Below are 18,669 nucleotides of genomic sequence, written 5' to 3' on the forward strand. Positions count from 1 at the left end.
GGAATCAAGCCCAGGGCTTAACGTATGCTAGGCAAGCACTCTACCACTAAGCCACATTCTCAGCTCTAAAATTATATTTAAAAAATCTAGAACAGTCAACTTTGATAAAGAAGAACAAGTTGGAAGGCTAACACTTTGATTTTAAGAGCTATCATAAAGCTACAGACAGAGGATGTGGTATTGGCCTAAAATAGATCAGTGGAGAATAGAGCGTCCAGAAAGAGATCCATGCTCTTATACACAAGTGAATTTCAAGGAAGGTGCAAAGGCAATTTAGTGGAGAGATAGTAGTCTTCAAAAAGCTGCATAGTCATATAGAAGTGAATTCCAGCTAGCCACTGGTGGCTCACATCAACAGTCCTACCTATTCAACAGGCTGAGATCTGAGGATCCAGGTTAGAAGGCAGCCTGAGTCAAAAGTCCAAGAGACTTTTTTTTATTTCCAGTTAACTAGCGTAGAAGCCAGACTGGAGGTTTGGCTCAAGTGGTAGAGTACCATCCATAAAGAAGTTAAGTGAGCATGTGAGGCTCTGAGTTCAAGCACCAGTACTGGCAAACACACACACACACACACACACACACACACACACACACACACACACACACACACACACACACACACACACACACACACACACACACACACACACACACACAGAGTTTCAATTTGTAGCTCACATCATTTGCAAAAGAGATAAAAGCAACTCAAAATATATCACAGACCTAAATGTGAAACCTAAAACAATGAACCTAGAAGAAAATTACATTAGACAAAGAGTTCCTAGATATGACACCAACAATACAATCCATGAAGAAATTTTTTGTTTTGGTTTTTATTTTGGGTCCGGTCGTGGGCCTGAACTCTGAGTCTGGGCGCTGCCCTTCAGCTCTTCAGCTCAAGGCTAGCGCTCTACCGCTTGAGCCACAGCACCACTTCTGGCTTGTTTTTTTGCTTATGTGGTGCTGAGGAATCAAACCCAGGGCATCAAGCATGCAAGGCAAGCGCTTTACCACTGAGCCACCTTCCCATCCCCCCATGAAGAAATTTTTTATTTGAAGCACTTCATTAAAACTTAGAATTTCTATTCTTTTTTTGAGGGGGGGAGGTCTGGTCATGGGCCCTGAACTCTGGGCCTGGGCGTTGTCCCTCAGCTCTTCAGCTCAAGGCTAGTGCTCTACCACTTGAGCCACAGCGTCACTTCCGGCTTTTTTTTCTTTTTGCTTATGTGTTGCTGAGGAATCGAACCCAGGGCCTCAGGCATGCAAGGCAAGTGTTCTACCACTGAGCAACCTTCCCAGTCCCAGAATTTCTATTCTTTAAGACACTGAAGAAAAGACAAAGAAAGGCTGTAGACTAGGAGACCATATTTTTTTTTTTTTTTGTCAGTCCTGGGGCTTGAATTCAGGGCCCAGGCACTGTCCTTGAGCTTCTTTTGCTCAAGGCTAGCGCTCTACCACCTGAGCCACAGCACCACTTCCAGCTTTTTCTGTTTATGTGGTACCAAGGAATCAAACTCAGGGCTTCATGCATGCTAGGCAAGCGCTCTACCACTAAGCCACCTTCCCAGCCCCTGGGAGACCACATTTTTAAAATAATATATCTGAGGGGCTGGGAAGGTGGCTCAGTGGTAGAGCGCTTGCCTTGCATGCCTGAGGCCCTGGGTTCGATTCCTCAGCAACACATAAGCAAAAAGAAAAAAGCCAGAAGTGGCGCTGTGGCTCAAGTGGTAGAGCGCTAGCCTTGAGCTGAAGAGCTGAGGGACAGCGCCCAGGCCCAGAGTTCAGGCCCCACGACTGGACCCCCCCCCAAAAAAAGAAAAATATCTGAGTTAGGTGCTGGTGGCTCATACCTGTAATCCTAGCTACTCAGGAGGCTGAGATCTGAGGATTGCAGTTTGAAGCCAGCCCAGCAGTTAAAAGTCCTGTGAGACTTTTACCTCCAATTAAGTACCAAAAAAGGTGAAATACAGCTGTGACTCAAAGTACTAACCTTGAGCTAAAAAGTTCAGGGACAGCTTCCAGGCCCTGAGTTTAAGCACTGACACAAAAATATAAATATACGCTATACACACATACATGTATATGTATGCACACACAAACATATATACCATATATCTGATTAAAGGCTTTTATTCAAAAGTAAAGCACTCTCAAAGTCCAAGAAGTTAAAACAGTAGAGAAACTTTAAACAGATGCTTAAGGAAAGAGGACATGTATATTGCAAATAAACACATAAAATGATGCTCACCATTTTGGTACAAGAAATGCGAATTAAAACCATAATGAGATATTATCACCCACCTATTGGGATGGTTAAAATTAAAAAGACCAATCATACCAACTGTGGAAGAAATGCTGGTGGGAAGGCAAAATGGGCAAGCATTTAGGGAAATCTAGTTGGACGTAATGGCTCACACCTATAATCTAAGCCATTCCAGGGGCAGAAATTGGGAAAGTTGCAGTTGGAGGCCAAACTGGGCAAAAAGTTAGTGAGACCTCATCTCATTCAGGAAGCTGGGTGTGTTGTCATGTGCTCCTGTCATGTTTTACTGTATGGAGGCTGTATGTAGAAGGAGCTCAGTCTGGGGCTGGCCTGGGGAAAAAAACAAAAATCTGCAATGAGAACTTAGCCGGAAAAAAAATGACAGAAAAAAAAAAGGGAGAGCCTCTAGGTGTGGCACCAGTGGTATAGTTCCTACCCAGCAAGAGTCTTGGAAACACATAACTCTCCAGAGTTGGGAAAAAACAGACACACAAGAGAAAAAGAAGATCTCATCAAGGCACTTTACTTCTATGCAGAAGGCTGGGTAGCCACTCTCTTCAGAGTTAGGGAGGTACTGGGGCTGAGCAGTGTACTCAGTTTTTGTCCCAACTTACCAGAATGATGGGGTAATCCAAGGAAGTTAGAAAACACTCCCAACCTTCAGTGTAAAGTTCCCACTCCATGGGGAACTTTTTTTTTTTTGTCCTTTCATTTTTTTGGTACTGGGGATCATACCCAATATGTTGCACTTGCTAGGCATGCATTGCCACTGAGCTACATCCCAGCCCTAAGGGGGACAATTCTCTTATTCCATTGACAAAGATTCATAACCTTGACATGGCTGGCTGGTGACAAATAACACACCTGACAGTTACAGTTTAAAGTCAAAAAGTAAATAATTAGCTAGGAGCTGGTGGCATACACCTGTAATCATAGCTACTCAGGAGAATGAGATCTGAGGATCACAGCTTAAAGCCAGACTGGGCAGAAAGTCCCTGTGAAACTCTTTAAAAATTAATTAATTAATTAATTTTTGTTGGTGGTGGGGCTTGAACTGGGCTTGGGCGCTGTCTCCGAGGTCTTCAGCTCAAGGTGAGTGCTCTACCATTTGAGCCACAGCACCACTTGCAGTTTTCTAGTGGTTTATTGGAGATAAGAGCCTCATGGATTTTCCTGCCCAGGCTGGCTTTCAATCCTGATCTTGAGATCTCAGTCTCCTGAGTAGCTAGGATTACAGGCATGAGCCACCGGCGCCGGCCTTATTTATTTTTAATGGCCAGTCCTGGGGCTTGAACTCAGGTCCTCAGCACTGTCCCTGAGCTTTTTTTTTTTTTTTTTTGCTCATTCTACCACTCGAGCCACAGCTCCACTTCTGGCCTTTTCTGTTTATGTTGTACTGAAGAGTTGAACTCAGGGCTACATGCATGTTAGGCGAGCACTCTACCACTAAGCCACATTCCCAGCCCTCTGTGAAACTTAAAAAAAAAAAATGATTACATAAATTTCACAAATTTCACAGTATTGTAGGATAGTGATACTTAAAATTACAAACATTTTAACCTTCACAAGGAAACTTGTCATTATCTTGGTCCATAAAGTTTGTGAATTCCATAAGTTTTGACAATACAACTATTTCTTGGGGCTGGGAAGGTGGCTCAGTGGTAGAGTGTTTGCCTCAGATGCATGAGACCCTGGGTTCGATTCCTCAGCACCACATAAACAGGAAAAGCTGGAAGTGACATGGAGGCTCAAGTGGTAAAGTGCTAGCTTTGAGCTAAAGAGTTGACGGACAGTGCCCAGGCCCAGAGTTCAAGCCCCACAACTGACCAAAAAAAAAAAATCTTCCACGTTGGGTGGTACATACATTTCTTTCCTTTTGCTTAGTGTAAGCTGTTCCCTCTTTCCCTCTCATTCCTTCCCTCCCATCACTGCCCTTGAGTTGCTTAGTTCATTTTCATTAATGTCCAATGCAGCTGATGGGCCCCTCTGTTGTACTTTTTCCTATTTTTCTCTGATTCTGTGCCTTCCTCCTCGCTTCCCTCAGATGTGCATATATATATATATGAGGTCAAGAACATGGAGTCATTTAGAAACTATATGACAAACTAAGTAGATGTCCTTTATTTCTTGAGTCCTGTTTACTTTGTTATACCTCCTTGCATTTTGGATTTAACATCCATGTATCAGGGAGACCATGTGCTGTTTGTCTCTCTGATCTTGGGTTACCTCACTCAAAATGATTTGCTCGAGTTCCATCCATTTCCCTGCAAATTTTATTTTGTCCTTTCTAATTGCTGCATAATACTCCATTGTGTACATATATATATATATATATATATATATATATATGCCTCAATTTTTTGATCCATTCTTCTGTAGTGGGGCATCTGTGTTGTTTCCATATCTTGGCTATTGGGAATAGTGCAGCAATGAACATGGAGGTGCATGTGTCCTTGTATCCTGGTTCCTGTTGTTCAGGGTAGACGCCTAGGAGTGGTATGGCTGCATCATAGGGGAGATCTATTTTTAGATTGCTGAGATACATCTAGACTGCTTTCCAAAGTGCTGTGAAACTCTTATCTCCAATTAACCACTCAAAAACTGGAACTGGAGCTGTGGCTCAAAGTGGTAGAAAGCTAACCTTGAGCACAAATTGCTCAAGGACAGTGTCTGGGCCCTGAGTTCAAGCACCAGGACCATTACACACATACACACACACACACACACACACACACACACACACACACACACCCCACCCCCATACACAGAGCAAATAATTCCAGGAAATATTAGAACAGAATGGGGACTGGTTACAAGATGCCTTTTTCTCACAAATTAAGTTATTTAAAAAAGCTAATATACTTACCACATGATCCAACCATTCTGTTCTCAGAAGTGAGCCTACAAATTTTTTTTCTTGCCTTGAGCCATGCCTTCAGCCCATTAAAAAAATGATATTATTATTATTATTATTATTTTGTGCTGGGCTTGAACTCAGGCTCTGGATGCTGTCCCTTAGCTTTTTTTTGCTCAAGGTAGCACTCTACCACTTGAACCACAGCTCCACTGCTAGCTTTTTTGGTAGGTAATTGGAGATAAGAATTTCATGGAGGGCTGGGAAGGTGGCTCAGTGGTAGAATGCTTGCCTTGCATGCTTGAAGCCCTGGGTTCGATTCCTCAGCACCACAGAAGCAGAAAAAAAAAAAGCCGTAAGTGGCTCTGTGGCTCAAGCCTTGAGCTGAAGAGCTGAGGGACAGCGCCCAGGCCCAGAGTTCAGGCCCCACAACTGGACCCAAAAACAAAACAAAACAAACAAACAAAAAAAGAATTTCATGGACTTTCTTGCCAGGCTGGCTTGGAACCTCAATCCTCAGCTCTCAGCCTCCTGAATAGGATTACTACAGATGGGTCCCACCGGCACCTGGCTTTTATTTTTTAAGTAATTTTATTGTTATTGTGTTGTACAGAGTAGCTATCATTTCATATTTATTTCTAAGACAGAAAGTATTTGGAAGGTAAGGAATGGGCATAAAGGAAGCAAGTGTTTGAAGTATAAATGAATATGTTTGCATATGTTTGGGCTCAGCTTCTCCAGAGTTGGTGTTGGCCAGATCTTAACAGGACCTCACAAAAAAAGCCAGCCTTTTACCCCAGGTGGAGTAATATCAAACCGGACCTGGGCCAGGAGTCAGAGACAGTCAAGTCCGCTATAGCTGGACTTTTCCTTCCCAGGGCTTGAACTTGGGGTCCAGGTGCTGTCTCTGAGCTCTTTTTGCTCACTAGCGCTCTACCACTGAGCCACAGCATCACTTCCGGTTTTCTGGTGGTTATGGAGATAAGAGTCTGAGGGACTTTCCTGCCCAGGATGATTTTTGAACTGCCATCCTCCGATCTCAGCCTCCTGAGTAGCTAGGATTACAGGCGTGATCACCAACACCCTGCTTTTCCCAGGATTCTTTTAAGCTCTGCCCTCCATGCCTCAGGACTCTGGCTGGAGGGCTCAGCCAGAGATGTGGGACAGGGACGAAGGTACTACCGTGGCCCTGCGATGTCTCTCCCCGGCCCCAGGCCTTACCCCATTATCTCCATGAGTGCTGGGCTCTGCTCCTTCCTTTCCCAACTCTTGCCGAATCCGATCTTACGCTGTCAGAACCGGAGATGTCCACCAGGGGGCGCGCCTCGCTCACGCAGCGGCTGTACAGGCTGCCATTTCTCAGAAGGTCCAGTGCTCCAGGACGTTTCTTGTGTGAATGCCCGCGGCCCTCCCACTGCAGGGTGGGCTTGGGATTTCCTCCACAGCCTCAGGCCTTTGTCCCACGCTCCACACTCCAGCCTCGATGCCCGCCTGGGGGTGGATGTCACCCTTCCGCCCTGGGTCCCGACGCAGCCACGGTCTGGCCTCCCTTGCGCCCCTCGTGCGGGACGCGGCCCCTCTCCTCCCCGCACGTCCGTCCGTGTTGGAGACTCGCCCCTACTCTTGGGGCGCCTGCCCAGTCCCAGACGACCCTGAGATGACCCTGGCTCCTCTCTCCTCCCGTGTGGCCTCAGATGTCTTGGTCCTAAGGTTCACTTGCCCAGTCCTTTTCAGAACCCACGAGTCCCGGGGCTGCCCTGCAAGTGGCCCTTGGAAGCCCTCCCTCCTGCCAAGGACGACCCCTTTTCTTTCCTTTGGGGTGGCCATTAATGCTGCATCTCAAGAAGTACCCTCTGGGCAGCATGCATGTTCAGCTCCTTGCTCCCAGTTTTTTGGGGGGGAGGGGAGAGAGGAGGGGGCACAGGGAAGTCCTACTGGGTATCATCTCCCCCCTTCCCATCTTCTAGATATTCCACTAAGATTTGTTTCTGCAACTGTGGATCTGCTCTGTTCAAACAAAAGGCCACTACTAGCTGACCCTCCGCTCAGTTTCCTTATGCTCTGCCTAATTTGATTTGTTGTGGATGGAACCCAGGTCCTTGCTCATAGCTAGCTCATGCTAGACAAGCGCTGCACCACTGAGCTACGTCCTGTAGCTGACCTGATTTTCTGGAGAGGCCGAACAGGAAACAGTTGCTGGATCCCCTGCTTCTCACACCAACCCCATCAACTAAAGTTGTGGGAATGAGGTGGGGGAGCACAGGCAAAGATCCCATCTGATGGTCCCAGTTATGCAAACCAATGAGACAGCTCTTCCTTTCTTGGCCCAAACCAGAAAAGCTTAGAACTCCTTCATTTCTCCCAGGCTTTTTTTTTTTTTTAAGCCTTTGCACTCTGAATGGATGACTTGGTCCATATTAAAAGGAATGTCAGGAATTATATGATCATTTTCTTCTCAGCAAAAGTCTTTTGCTTTATTCTCTTTTGCTCTCTCGCTTCCATTTGCTTCCCCCTAGTTGTCCACACCATTCTGTGTATCGCTTGTTTTCAGGTGCTCTTGGAAAAAACAACAACAATAACCACCACAAAACTTGTTTTGCTGGCATGCATTTTAAACTTATGCAAAATGAATTGTATTTTCTTCTCATGGCTTGTCAGTAAGTGCTAAGATTTTAAGAATGATCCGTGTAGCTTCTGCCTCTTCTAACTTCTGCCTTCTCTCCATGATACCCGTGTCTCTGTGCTTTACCCTTTCCATTTCCCTACCCCCATCAATAATATCTTCAAACATCTCTTCTTATGCAGCATGTCTCAAACTTTAGTATGAATGTGTACCACCTGGGAATCTTGTTAAAATGAAGGCTGTAGTTTGGCAGGTCTAAGACTAGGCCAATGACTGCATTGTTAACCAGCTCTGATGGAGGGCATATATTGCTGGGTATATTTTGAGGACCAAGGTCCTTATGGATCTCTGGGAGAGTTTTGAGTTGCTGGGTCAGAAGGATTGAGTAGACATGATCTGGTAACATTTTCCCTCTCTGCTTTCCAGTCTAGCTATATCCTGTGGTATAGCTACACCACAGGACAGGCATATAGAAAATGGATGTTTATATGGATAAAGTCCTTGCATCTACCCACATCCTATCCCATTATTCATGAATTACAAACTCTTTTCTTTTTATTAGAATGGCCCTCAGACTCCAGAATGATATCCCTGGCCAGGAATACAGAGCCAAATAAATGAAGGATCCAGGCCTCACATCCTGATCTCCATTCCCACCTCAGAGTACTCTAGTGAGTAGTGGACATCTTGATTGGCTTGACTCCTGACATCCCTAAACCTGAGCTTCATTTCTGATAGGAGCCTTTGAGGATGGGAAACCTCACAGGATCTTCTCCCATAGCCTTACCACCCACTAGTGTGGAGTGGCACTCAATGGCCAGCCACTGACAGGTAGTTACCCTCCAGCTGACTTCTCATCTCCAAAAGGAGATTGTTACAGCATTGCTAGACGTTGTGGCAATAAGAGCCAGATGAGACATTTTAAACCAAGAATCCCATAGAAATTCTGAGACAGACGTCCTTGCCTTTGTCTTTCCCCAGAAGAAAATGAAGTTCAGGAAGGTTTAGCAATTTCCACCAAGGCCATGGAGCTAGCAACAACAGTGCTAGGATTTGAAACCAGTCCTGGGCTGGGAAGGTGGCTCAGTGGTAGAGTGCTTACCTAGCATGCATGAAGCCCTGCGTTCAATTCCTCAGTACCACATACACAGAAAAAGCCAGAAGTGGTACTGTGGTTCAAGTGGTAGAGTGCTAGTCTTGAGCAAGTGAAGCTCAGGGACAGCACCCAGACTCTTGAGTTCCAGCCCTAGGACTGGCAAAAAAAAAAAAAAAAAAGCCTGGAATGTACACCAAGCTATGCCATTTCCCTATCCTTTCTAGTCCTCAATACCAGGTCATACTAAAAGAAACAGGAAGGAAGGACCAGTCAGTCCTTGTGTGTCAAGCCTAAAATGCTGAAGATATCTAATCGGTGACAAAATTAACCACCATTTCAGGGGCTGGTCTGCTGGGTCCAAATACTTAGGTGGCAGGAGAGAAGGATCTTGGATCTAGAGCTTGAGGAGTCAGAATTTTAGGGCTAGCTACACATAGGTGGGAGTAGATGGGGCCGAGTGAGTTGATCCTAGCTGGGAGTGAATTGTCTATCATGTCTATCTTATAGCTAAGCTTATAGCTGATCACTGTTTTTTGTTGTTGTTGTTGAGGGGAGGGGTCAGCAGTGTGTGAATCGCCAGAATCTGGGGCATCAGGGGATGATACTTTGTCAAGAAATACCTTTCTTAGTTACAAGCAGCTCTGCTGGATCGGTTCTGGACATCCCTGAGTTATTATGCTCTTCCCTTCTCATACAGCTGTGCCAGTATGTCCTGGCACAGTGCCCCAGCCCCAAGCATTTGACAATCAGAAGAGTTCCACATCTGCTCGTCTTGAGATTTCATGGCACATGATGTTTTACATCTTGTCCACACCATCCATCCATCCATGCTCTGTTTATCATTAAAGGCCTTAAATTCTACCCGTGACAGAACATTTCTCAGAAAGCCTCGTGAAGCTCTTTGCTCTCTCATCTGGCTTATGAGCCAAAAGACCTTTGGAGTCTACAGCATGTTTTTAGAGCTCAAAACATCTTTACAGGTTGTTTTTGTTAAAAAAAAAAAAAAAAACCTTTACAATTTTAGTATGCCCTGGAACAGCAATGGGATCCATTTAACAATGAGGCTCAAAAGAATAAACTGGCCAAGGCCATCCATTATGTGGATGGCTGAAATGAGACTCGTTTTTTCCATAACAGAAGAAACTGGGAGTATAACTTATCAGGTGGAGGCATGTACTTAGCATATGCCAGGCCTTGGGTTCAAGCTTTAGCACCAAACAACAACAGCCGCCAGCAACAACAACAACAAAAACAACAAAAAAGTGAAACTCACTTCTCTGGTTGACCCACTTCCCACATCTGGGGTGTGGACAGTGGCAGGTAAGGAGGGGTGCCCTGGGCAGGTGGATAAGGGAGATGGCTGGGCCTTCTGGCCATCCCTCACCCAGCAGCTAGCTTTCTGTCAGTGGGGGCCCTTTCTAGAGCCTACGGTCCTCCTGGAAGTAGAAGAGAGGATTGGCTGAAAGGAAGGCAACAAGGGGCACTGAGGAAGAAGCTCTCAACAAGTCTGAGGCTGAGAGGACTGAGAAGCTGTGTTTCCATGGGAGCCCCCAGCGGTGTTAGCACATCCACATAGGTGCTCTCGGTGGTATGGACAAGCTCTGTCCCCAGCTAAGCCATCTGTCCTGTCCCCTCTTCTCAAAGCCTCTGACCTCTCTTCCTTTTAGGTACCTGCAGCATTGGTTTGAGGTAGGTGCCAAGAGGCCAGGCTTCTGCTCTGGATGAGGGATGTGGGGCCTGCTGAGACGCCACTGCCCTCCCTCTTCCCTGATGTTCATGCCCTAGGTCAAGGGCTCAACAGACACAGGCAGCCGGAGGGGGTGGCCCTTCTATTGGACCAGGTCCTGAGCATAGCCTGGGTGAGTCATGGAGGTGAGGAGGCCCACGAGGCTCAGCAGTGTGGAGAAGAGCAGCAGGAAAGAGGCTGTGAAGAGCAGGGCAGGCAGGGCACTGAGTATCAGCAGCAGCACAGCTGGCAGCAGGTGACGCCACACTGCGGCCACCACAGGCCACAGGGAGCTCAGCAGGTGGGAGCCGGTAGTGAACAGCGCATGGCATAGCATCAGTGCCAGCAGCAGGTAGAGTGTCCCCTCCACACCCCACAGCATGCGCTGCAGTGGTTGCCGCCAGCCTGATGTTGTCCACCACTGGACCCAGCTGGGAGGTATGTGGTATGCCCACCAGCGCATCCAGCCCTGCCTGGTGACCCAGGTTGACCAGGACGCTGCTGGCTGTGGCCCCTCGCCGGCTCCGATGGTATCCGTCTCCAGTCGAGACTGCTGCATCATGGCTGGTGGTGCACCTAGGGACAGGTCCAGGCCAGCTGCAGGAGCAGCTGGAGATGCTGGGGAAGTCAGGGCAGGTGTTGGAATAGGGGCTCAGGAGGGTGGGGCAGGGTGGGGCCTTGAGCAGGGACCTGAGACTTACCTCGGGGAACAGCCATCTAAGTCATATTGTTTCCTGCTGCATCCAGGATAGCCTGGCAGCCAGATCCAAGCCTTTCACTCTCACCCACTCCCCACCATCCCTGGGGGAGTCCCATTATGACCCGGACGGGGGTGGGGTCCAGTCAAGAGAGGAACCCCTTGTATGGTGTGAGGCTCACCTGAGTTCCTCTCCATGGGCCTTCCAGGTTGACAGAGGAGCTTGGTGAGCTCCGTAGATGCACTTTCTCCTGCTCGTGTCTTGAAGCCTCCATCTCTGTCCCTTCCCTGATGGCTGATGTCAGTTCCAAGTCTTTTTCTATGGACTCTCATTCTCCAGAACCACAGAGGAGGCCAGAATGGTTACCCTCAAACTATAGGCCCTGAGTTAGCTGGCACATCCCATCTTGATCTCCCTCCTCATCCCCTGCCTTCTGTTGCTGCCTCAAGCCCTAGTCCTGACTCTCCACTCTACATTATGAGGCCAGAGGTCTCCTGAAGTTCAGGCTGAGAATAAAAAGGCGTGTCCCAAACCCTCTGTTTAGCTCAGGATGGCCGAGGAGGCCTAACAAAGTAAGAAGACCAGTGTTTTTTTTTTAATTTATTTTTTGTTTTTTTTTTTTGTTTGTTTTTTGAAGAGCACTCAGTGTTTGGAGTGGGCTCTCAAACCCAAGGGTGGAGGCAGAAAGCCAGGCCTAGTAGAGCCAAGGGCATACCCCGGACTCCCAGGACAAGCCCCAGGCTCAGGAGCAGAAGAAGCAGTGCATCTTGGAGGCTGAGTTGTCTTGGGACTGCTTCTGTTGGGAAGAAGGGAGCCACCTCCTGTTCTGGACCCTCACCAGCTCCCTGACTTTGGCCCTTTGGGAGAAGTCTGTGTCGTGGCAGAGTGGGACTTGTGGTAGGCCTGTGGGGAGAGAGGGTATCCGTTGGGCTCAGGAAAGTTAGCCACTTGCACTCCCTGCTTACAATGCCCAATTGTTAGTTATTTGCTCACTTACCTGTGGAGAAGGTCAAAGGTGAGGAAGCTGATCAGGAGCAGCAGCAGCAACAGGGCTGGACCAGTCATGGAAAAGATGGCTCCAACTGTCAGCCCTAGTGCCCCCAGGCCGAGGACACTGTCCAGGAGCTGGGCCCAGCTAGGATCCCAGTAGGACACACATGAGCACACTGGCCAACTTGACCCCTCCCCAGCACCCAGACCCCTGGAAGGGGATGGGATTGGATCTGCAAGGAGTTTGGGCCTGGGTAAGCAGAACAGGGTCATAGAGGAAAACAGAAGTGGTCAGAACAGCTAGTATTGGAAGGGAGGAAAAGGGGGAGGGGAAAGGATCCCTGGGTTACACTCAAAGGTGAGCTTGGAGTGGGGATCCGGGATCCTTGGGAATTTCCCCCCTTCCCCTATCCATCCCACCCCCCTGCTCACCTCCTTTCACCTGGGTCAGCCATTCTAGGACTGAGCAGCGGGGGGCATTATGACCTAGTTCTAGGTGGGGCCCAGGCTAGGGAGGGGCTGCAGCTATCCAGCCTCATAAGCAGGTGGGTCTCTGTAAGACCTGCATTAAGTCAGTGATTTTTGAGAAGCAAGTGGGTTTTAGCCAGGAAGTTGGTGATTTCTGAGAACTAATTCTCATCCTCGTGCCTTTGTGAATTCTCTGCCCCTGGGCTTTCCCATGGGACTCTGGGTTGTCAGGAATGCCATCACTCCTTGGGGGAGCTGTCCAAAAAAAAAAAAAAAAAAAAAAAAAAAAAAAAGGATGGGTTATTGTTTTCTTCAAGTTTCCAGAGCCATCTGTCTAGGAACATTCAATCTGTTCCCTGCTCAGCTCTGTTCCCTGAGTAAGGTGATATTTAGAAGGCCCTTGGGGGTGAAGGGCTTTTCTTTTCATGACTATTCTCATGGAATACAGAGAAAAGCTCTGCAAATGGAAGCTGTCTGGAATTGGGCTCCCATGCAACCTGCTAAATGAGGGTGGGTTGGGAGGAAGCTATTTCTAACCACTACAATTTGTGGAAGGTGGCATTGATGCTGGGGTTTCAGAAATGGGCTGGCAAGCCAGGCATAATGGCATAAACCTATTATCCCAAAACTCAGGATGCTGAGGCAGGAGGATTGTAAATTTGAGGTTAAGTTGGGTTACATAGTAAGACCCCGCACACTCATTTAAAAGAAAATGAGAAGGGGTAAGTAGCAGCTACCTTGAACTATGAAACTTGAAGTTAGGGGTGTGAGAGGAAGAAAACTGGGGAGAACAATGGAAGGGGTGGCATGGATCAAGATGCATTGTACTCATAACCTGACTTAGGAATACCTCTCTGTACAACTATTTAACAAGAAAACTAGCAGTTTCCCTCTGAGAATGAAATTAAGAAAAAATGAACAGGTAAGGAAGAGATTGTGCACCTAAAAAAATAAATATAAGGGGCTGGGAAGGTGGCTCAGTGGTAGAGCGCTTGCCTTGCATGCCTGAGGCCCTGGGTTCGATTCCTCAGCACAACATAAGCAAAAAGAAAAAAGCTGGAAGTGGCGTTGTGGCTCAAGTGGTAGAGTGCTAGCCTTGAGCTGAATTGCTGAGGGACAGTGCCCAGGCCAGAGTTCAGGCCCCACCACCCGACCCCCCCCAAAAAAAATAAATAAATATAAGGCTGGGAAGGTGGCTCAGTGGTAGAGTGCTTGCCTTGAATGCATAAGGCCCTGGGTTCAATTCCTCAGTACCACATAAGCGGAAAAAGCTAGAAGTGGTGCTGTTTCTCAAGTGGTAGAGTGCTAGCCTTGAGCTGAAGAGCTGAGGGACAGCACCCAGGCCCAGAGTTCAAAAAACCAAAAAAACAAAACAAAAACAAAAACCCCCAAACCCCAAAGAGCTATAAAAGACAAAAAGTAAATAGAAAAGAAAGGAAAAGAAGGAAAGAACTATAAAAGACCCCCCCAAATAAAAATAAATATATATCCACTGATAATCTGTCAATGGGTGGTGGCTACAGAGATGCCAACACTTATTTGGTGACTTGAGAAACCAGGGTGGAAATGAGTCATAACCAAGAAAACTTAATTTTGTCCTAGTTTTATCACTTTGAAGGAATACTGCTGGGGTGGGGGGCAGGGAAGACAGTGACCTCCTAGCAAAGAGAAGAGGAGGTAGAAGGGGCCATTAGCCTGCCTCTGGCAGTTCCTGGCTAAAGATTCTGGCCTAGTGGCCTTGACCATCTTTGGTAGTGATGAATCAGGGCCTCTGGGATCCTCCCCCTCTCCATCCCCTTGCTCTGGTTCTTTTTGCATATTCAGCAGCTGGACTTTTGGTAGACATCTGCCTATAAGGTATATAGAGGATCTTGTCTCTCTCTCTCTCTTTTTTTTTCTTGTATAAGTTTCACTTGTCTTTGTAAATGAGCACATCATTGTTCAGGTTTGAGGTTGCCAGTCTCATAAACCTGACCACTTCTCAATCTGTACCTACAAGATTGCATTGCTGGACATACAGATTTGAGGGTCATATCCTGTTGATTATACTAACATGAAGCAACAACACATTGCAAAAGGCTTGGGTAATAGGCTATGATGAATGCTCCTTAAGGGTTTGCTATGTGCTGCGTGCTCTGAGTAAATTTATAAGTGAGTTCTATTTGCAATAATCTCCTCAGGGTTTATTTTTCATTCAGCACTTATGTGTTAAGAACTAACTACGTACTATGCATTGTGACTGACATTGGGTTATACATGATTTACTGAGAGTTCTCCCAGGAGAAAATGTCTAGGAAGTTGAGGGACAGAACAGGGTAGGAAAAAAAAAAGTGTTAAGGTAGGATATGCTCTTGCCTGAAGTCTAGTCTCAGCCTGACTTCAGATAGCTTTAGAAGTTGAATTGTACCATAGAACAGGTCCCATCGTGCACCTGTGTCAGATATTCACCAGCTGTGGCCTCCCTTACAAAACAAAGGGGCAAGGGAAACACAGAATGGTAACCTTCTGAATAAGACAACACTAATAGGTGACAGCATCTGACTTGAGAAGAGAGTAAACAGCTTTGACGTATGGTAGCAAGCCCAGCAGGGCAGTGGGAGGGAGCACTGGTGGGGGAGGGGGACAATTCCATATGGCAGTAGGTGTCATACAGTTCAAAAGATTCCTTCAGCAAGGCTGATAGACTAAATCATACTCATTCCTAATGATGGTCTGAGCTTTGGCAGGTTTCCTCTAAGTCCTTGGAGTAGCCTACTTAGTAAAAAGGTTTTTGCTTACATGGAGGTCATGGTCCACATTAGATAGTAGATGCCAGTAATGTTATTTATGTTGGAACCTTGGACCATATAGCATCACCATCTCTAGAGGGACCAGACTAAGGTCAGCTGCATGGGCAGTCAACTATAATACCTATGTGATGAGCCATGCTGGATGCTAAGTTTCCCGTGGCCTTCCCTTGTTGGTGATTTTCTGCACATGTGGTCACACATCATGCTGGAAGTTCTAAGGACAGATGACAACTGGAAGCTTGTCATCTGTCCTAGCACTTTTTTCTATTGCTGTTTCAATCTGTACTCTTTCTCTGTAATCAACAATAATTATGAGTATTAACTACTTTGCTGAACTCTTTGAATTCTTTGTGAACTGTTAAACCTGAGAATGGTCTTGGGGGTTTCCAGAAGTGGTCTTGGTATCAGAAGTGGGATTCACTAGAGCAAGTCTGCTTCACTGAAACGAGGTGAAAGCAGGCTTTGGAAAAAGAAGGTGAGAAGGTAGGGATTGCCAAGTCGTTGGTTCCTTGTTGGTCGTTTAATCTTCCAAGTATGGAAATGCAGTTGCCCTAGGGTAGTTATGGATGGTGAAAGTTACCAAATGGAAGTTATTAACAATAAAGCTAATTCCTGAGGAGTATGTTAGAAATCTTCCAGGAAGATCAATAAAATTGGAGGGCCAATATTTAAGGTTTACTTAAAGCTACTCAGGAGGCTGGAATCTGAAGATTGTGATCCGAAGCCAACCCAGGCAGGAAATTCTGTGACTCTTATCTCCAACTAACTAACTATCAAAAAGCCAGAAGAGCTGTGGTTTAAGTCCTAGAGCACCAGCTCTAGGACTTGCCCAGATTCTGCCCAGACTCTGAGTTCAAGTCCAAGGACTGGTGCAAAAATTTTTAATTAAGAATATTAAAAATTATAAAACCGAGACACTTCAGAACTGAAGGACACGAATTCATAGGCATGAGCCACAGCACCCAGCAACGCATGCTTTTTGATTGCTTTCTTAAGGCCCTGAAGGACAGCTGTGAACATTTGAGCACAAAAGCTCTTCTAGAGGAGTGCTAACCTCTTGCCCATGGTGGAGACAGTAAACATGAGAACTAAAGCAAATTAAAACACGATCTGAGAGCATGTGACGTGCCTTGAAGTCTAGAAGAATGAAAGGGTGAAAGCAGGAGTGACTGGAAGGATAGAACTGACTTTAGTTAGGGACAGCCTTTGGGAACAGATAACATAGAAAGAAGATGTAAATGATGAGATTTGAACATATGCGTAAGTGCAAAGGTCCAGAGGTTGACTGGTACAGCTAGAATGCCATGTGACCAAAGAATAGAAGCAGAAGCAGAGGAGCGGGTAGAAAAGAACTTGGTCCTGAAGGGTAGTGCAAGTGAACTTGCTGGAGACTTAGCCAGAAGAATTTGAACCAGTTCACTGCTAAGTGGGGAAAGGGTTAGAGGTTCAGGAGTCTATGATATGTCTTTTCTTTTCTTCCCTTTCTTTCTTTCTCTTTCATTTCTCTCTCTTTCTTTCATTCTTTCTTTTTTCTCTCTTAGCAGAATTGTTATGCAGGGGGGCGGGATACACACATATTTGCAATGTATTATAATCTTTCCTGTCTCCTCTACTACTCTCCCTTCCCCCTTACTGAAACAATTCAACAGATTTCATTGTTCTATTTTCATACATGCAAACAATCTACTTTGAGTATATTCATCCTCATTCACTCCCCTTGTTAGCCCAAATCCTTTTTCTTCTTCTCCTCCTCCTCCTTGTGCCAGTCCCAGAACTTGAACTCAGGGCTTTAGTGTTGTCCCTGAGTTTTTTGCTCAAGTCTGGCATTTTGCCCATTGAGCCACAGATCCACTTAAGACTTTTGGCTTGTTAATTTGAGATAAAAGTCTCACAGACTTTCCAGCCCAGGCTGGAAATCCTCAGATCTCAGCATCCCAAGTCGTTAGGATTACAGGCACGAACCACCAGCACCCAGCTGTCTGTTTCTCTTTTCCACCCTCCTAACCCCCATTGATCAACATCTTTCATTGAAGCTTTTGTGTTATTTTCATATATAGTTGGAGAGTATTTCAGAACTATTTACTCCCTTCTTTTTCTCTTTCCCTTTCCTCTTCTAAGTATTCTCTTAGTTAGATTCATATTCTGTTTAATCCATATATATAATTATGTATATATCGTATATACACATATGTTTCTATATTTGTGTTTTGTTTATCCATATATGTAATTATATGTGTATATCTATGTGCATATATGCATATATAACTATGTGTCCATGAATATGTATTTTAGATCTATTTCCACATATGAGCAAAAACATATGATATTTTGTTTTTAGAGCTTGTCTTGCTCAATATGATGTCCTCTAATTCCATACATTCTGCTGAAAATGACATTTCAGTTTTCTTTATGTCTGTTTAATATTCCATGGTGTGTATGTGTGTGTGTGTGTGCCATATCTTTATCTGATGTTGAGTACTTTGCTGATTCCATCATTGTGAACAGGGCTATAATAAGCATAGGGATGCGGATGTCTTTCTGATATGCTGACTTACTCTCCTTCAGCTTTATGGCCAGTCGTGGTATTGTTGGGTCATAAAGAAGATCTATTTTTAGTTTTTGGAGAAATTTCCATCCTAATTTCCAAAGTGGCAGCATTAATTTACATTTCCCCCTAGGATCCATGAGAGTTCCTCTCCTCCTCCCTCCTCCCCCCAATCTTTGCTAGCAGAATCTTGCATTCTTGTGTGTGTGTGTGTGTGTGTGTGTGTGTGTGTGTGTGTGTGTGTGTGTGTGTGTGTGTGTGTGTGTGTGTGTGTGTGTGTCTTGGTCATGGGGCTTGAACTCTGGGCTTGGGTGCTATCCTTCAGCTCTTCAGCTCAGGGCGAGCGCTCTACTGCTTGAGCCATAGCACCACTTCCGTTTTTTTTAGGGGTTTATTGGAGATCAGAGTCTCATGGACTTTCCTTCCCGGGCTGGCTTTGAACTGTGATCCTCATATCTCCGCCTCCTGACTAGCTAGGGTTACAGGTGTGAGCCACTGGTGCCCAGTAAGTCTTGTATTCTTGAAAGATGCAATTCTAACTGGTGTGACCTAGAGTCTGAATGTGATTCTTATTTACATTTACTTTATAGCTAAGGATAATTAACATTTCTTCATGT

The 18,669-nt window shown here is 45.9% G+C and overlaps 2 protein-coding genes across 4 annotated transcripts; both read right to left on the reverse strand.

Annotated features, from left to right (window-relative positions):
• Positions 1-10,350: 10,350 nt before the first annotated feature.
• On the reverse strand, positions 10,351-11,670 carry Tmem239 (transmembrane protein 239). Of its 3 annotated transcripts, none has more exons than XM_070007747.1 (2): positions 11,442-11,670; positions 10,351-11,138 (listed from the first exon to the last, which is right to left on the reverse strand). In XM_070007747.1, the coding sequence occupies exons 1-2, from the start codon at positions 11,590-11,592 to the stop codon at positions 10,666-10,668; spliced, it is 624 nt and encodes a 207-aa protein (XP_069863848.1). In that variant the 5' UTR covers positions 11,593-11,670; the 3' UTR covers positions 10,351-10,665. The 3 variants fall into 3 exon arrangements, with proteins under 3 accessions (XP_069863848.1, XP_069863850.1, XP_069863849.1); XM_070007749.1 differs by lacking the exon at positions 11,442-11,670 and adding an exon at positions 11,264-11,351; XM_070007748.1 differs by lacking the exon at positions 11,442-11,670 and adding an exon at positions 11,264-11,351 and having other exon boundaries at positions 10,351-11,180.
• A 212-nt stretch (positions 11,671-11,882) lies between these two features.
• On the reverse strand, positions 11,883-12,661 carry CUNH20orf141 (chromosome unknown C20orf141 homolog). The gene is made up of 2 exons (XM_070007751.1): positions 12,258-12,661; positions 11,883-12,163 (listed from the first exon to the last, which is right to left on the reverse strand). Exons 1-2 carry the CDS (start codon positions 12,521-12,523, stop codon positions 11,923-11,925), a joined length of 507 nt encoding a protein of 168 aa, XP_069863852.1. The 5' UTR covers positions 12,524-12,661; the 3' UTR covers positions 11,883-11,922.
• Between the last annotated feature and the right edge of the window lie 6,008 nt (positions 12,662-18,669).

This window comes from Dipodomys merriami, unplaced genomic scaffold (assembly GCF_024711535.1).
Source record: "Dipodomys merriami isolate MVZ:Mamm:240054 unplaced genomic scaffold, mDipMer1.0.p SCAF_7, whole genome shotgun sequence".
NCBI lineage: Eukaryota > Metazoa > Chordata > Mammalia > Rodentia > Heteromyidae > Dipodomys > Dipodomys merriami.

Coding starts and splice junctions, on each gene's coding strand:
- Tmem239 (XM_070007747.1), bottom strand. CDS start 11,592: ATGAGAGTCCATAGAAAAAGACTTGGAACTGACATCAGCCATCAGGGA. Junction 11,139..11,441: donor GCCCATGGAGAGGAACTCAG/GTGAGCCTCACA, acceptor ACCTGTCCCTAG/GTGCACCACCAGCCATGATG.
- CUNH20orf141 (XM_070007751.1), bottom strand. CDS start 12,523: ATGACCCTGTTCTGCTTACCCAGGCCCAAACTCCTTGCAGATCCAATC. Junction 12,164..12,257: donor ACCTTTGACCTTCTCCACAG/GTAAGTGAGCAA, acceptor CTCTCCCCACAG/GCCTACCACAAGTCCCACTC.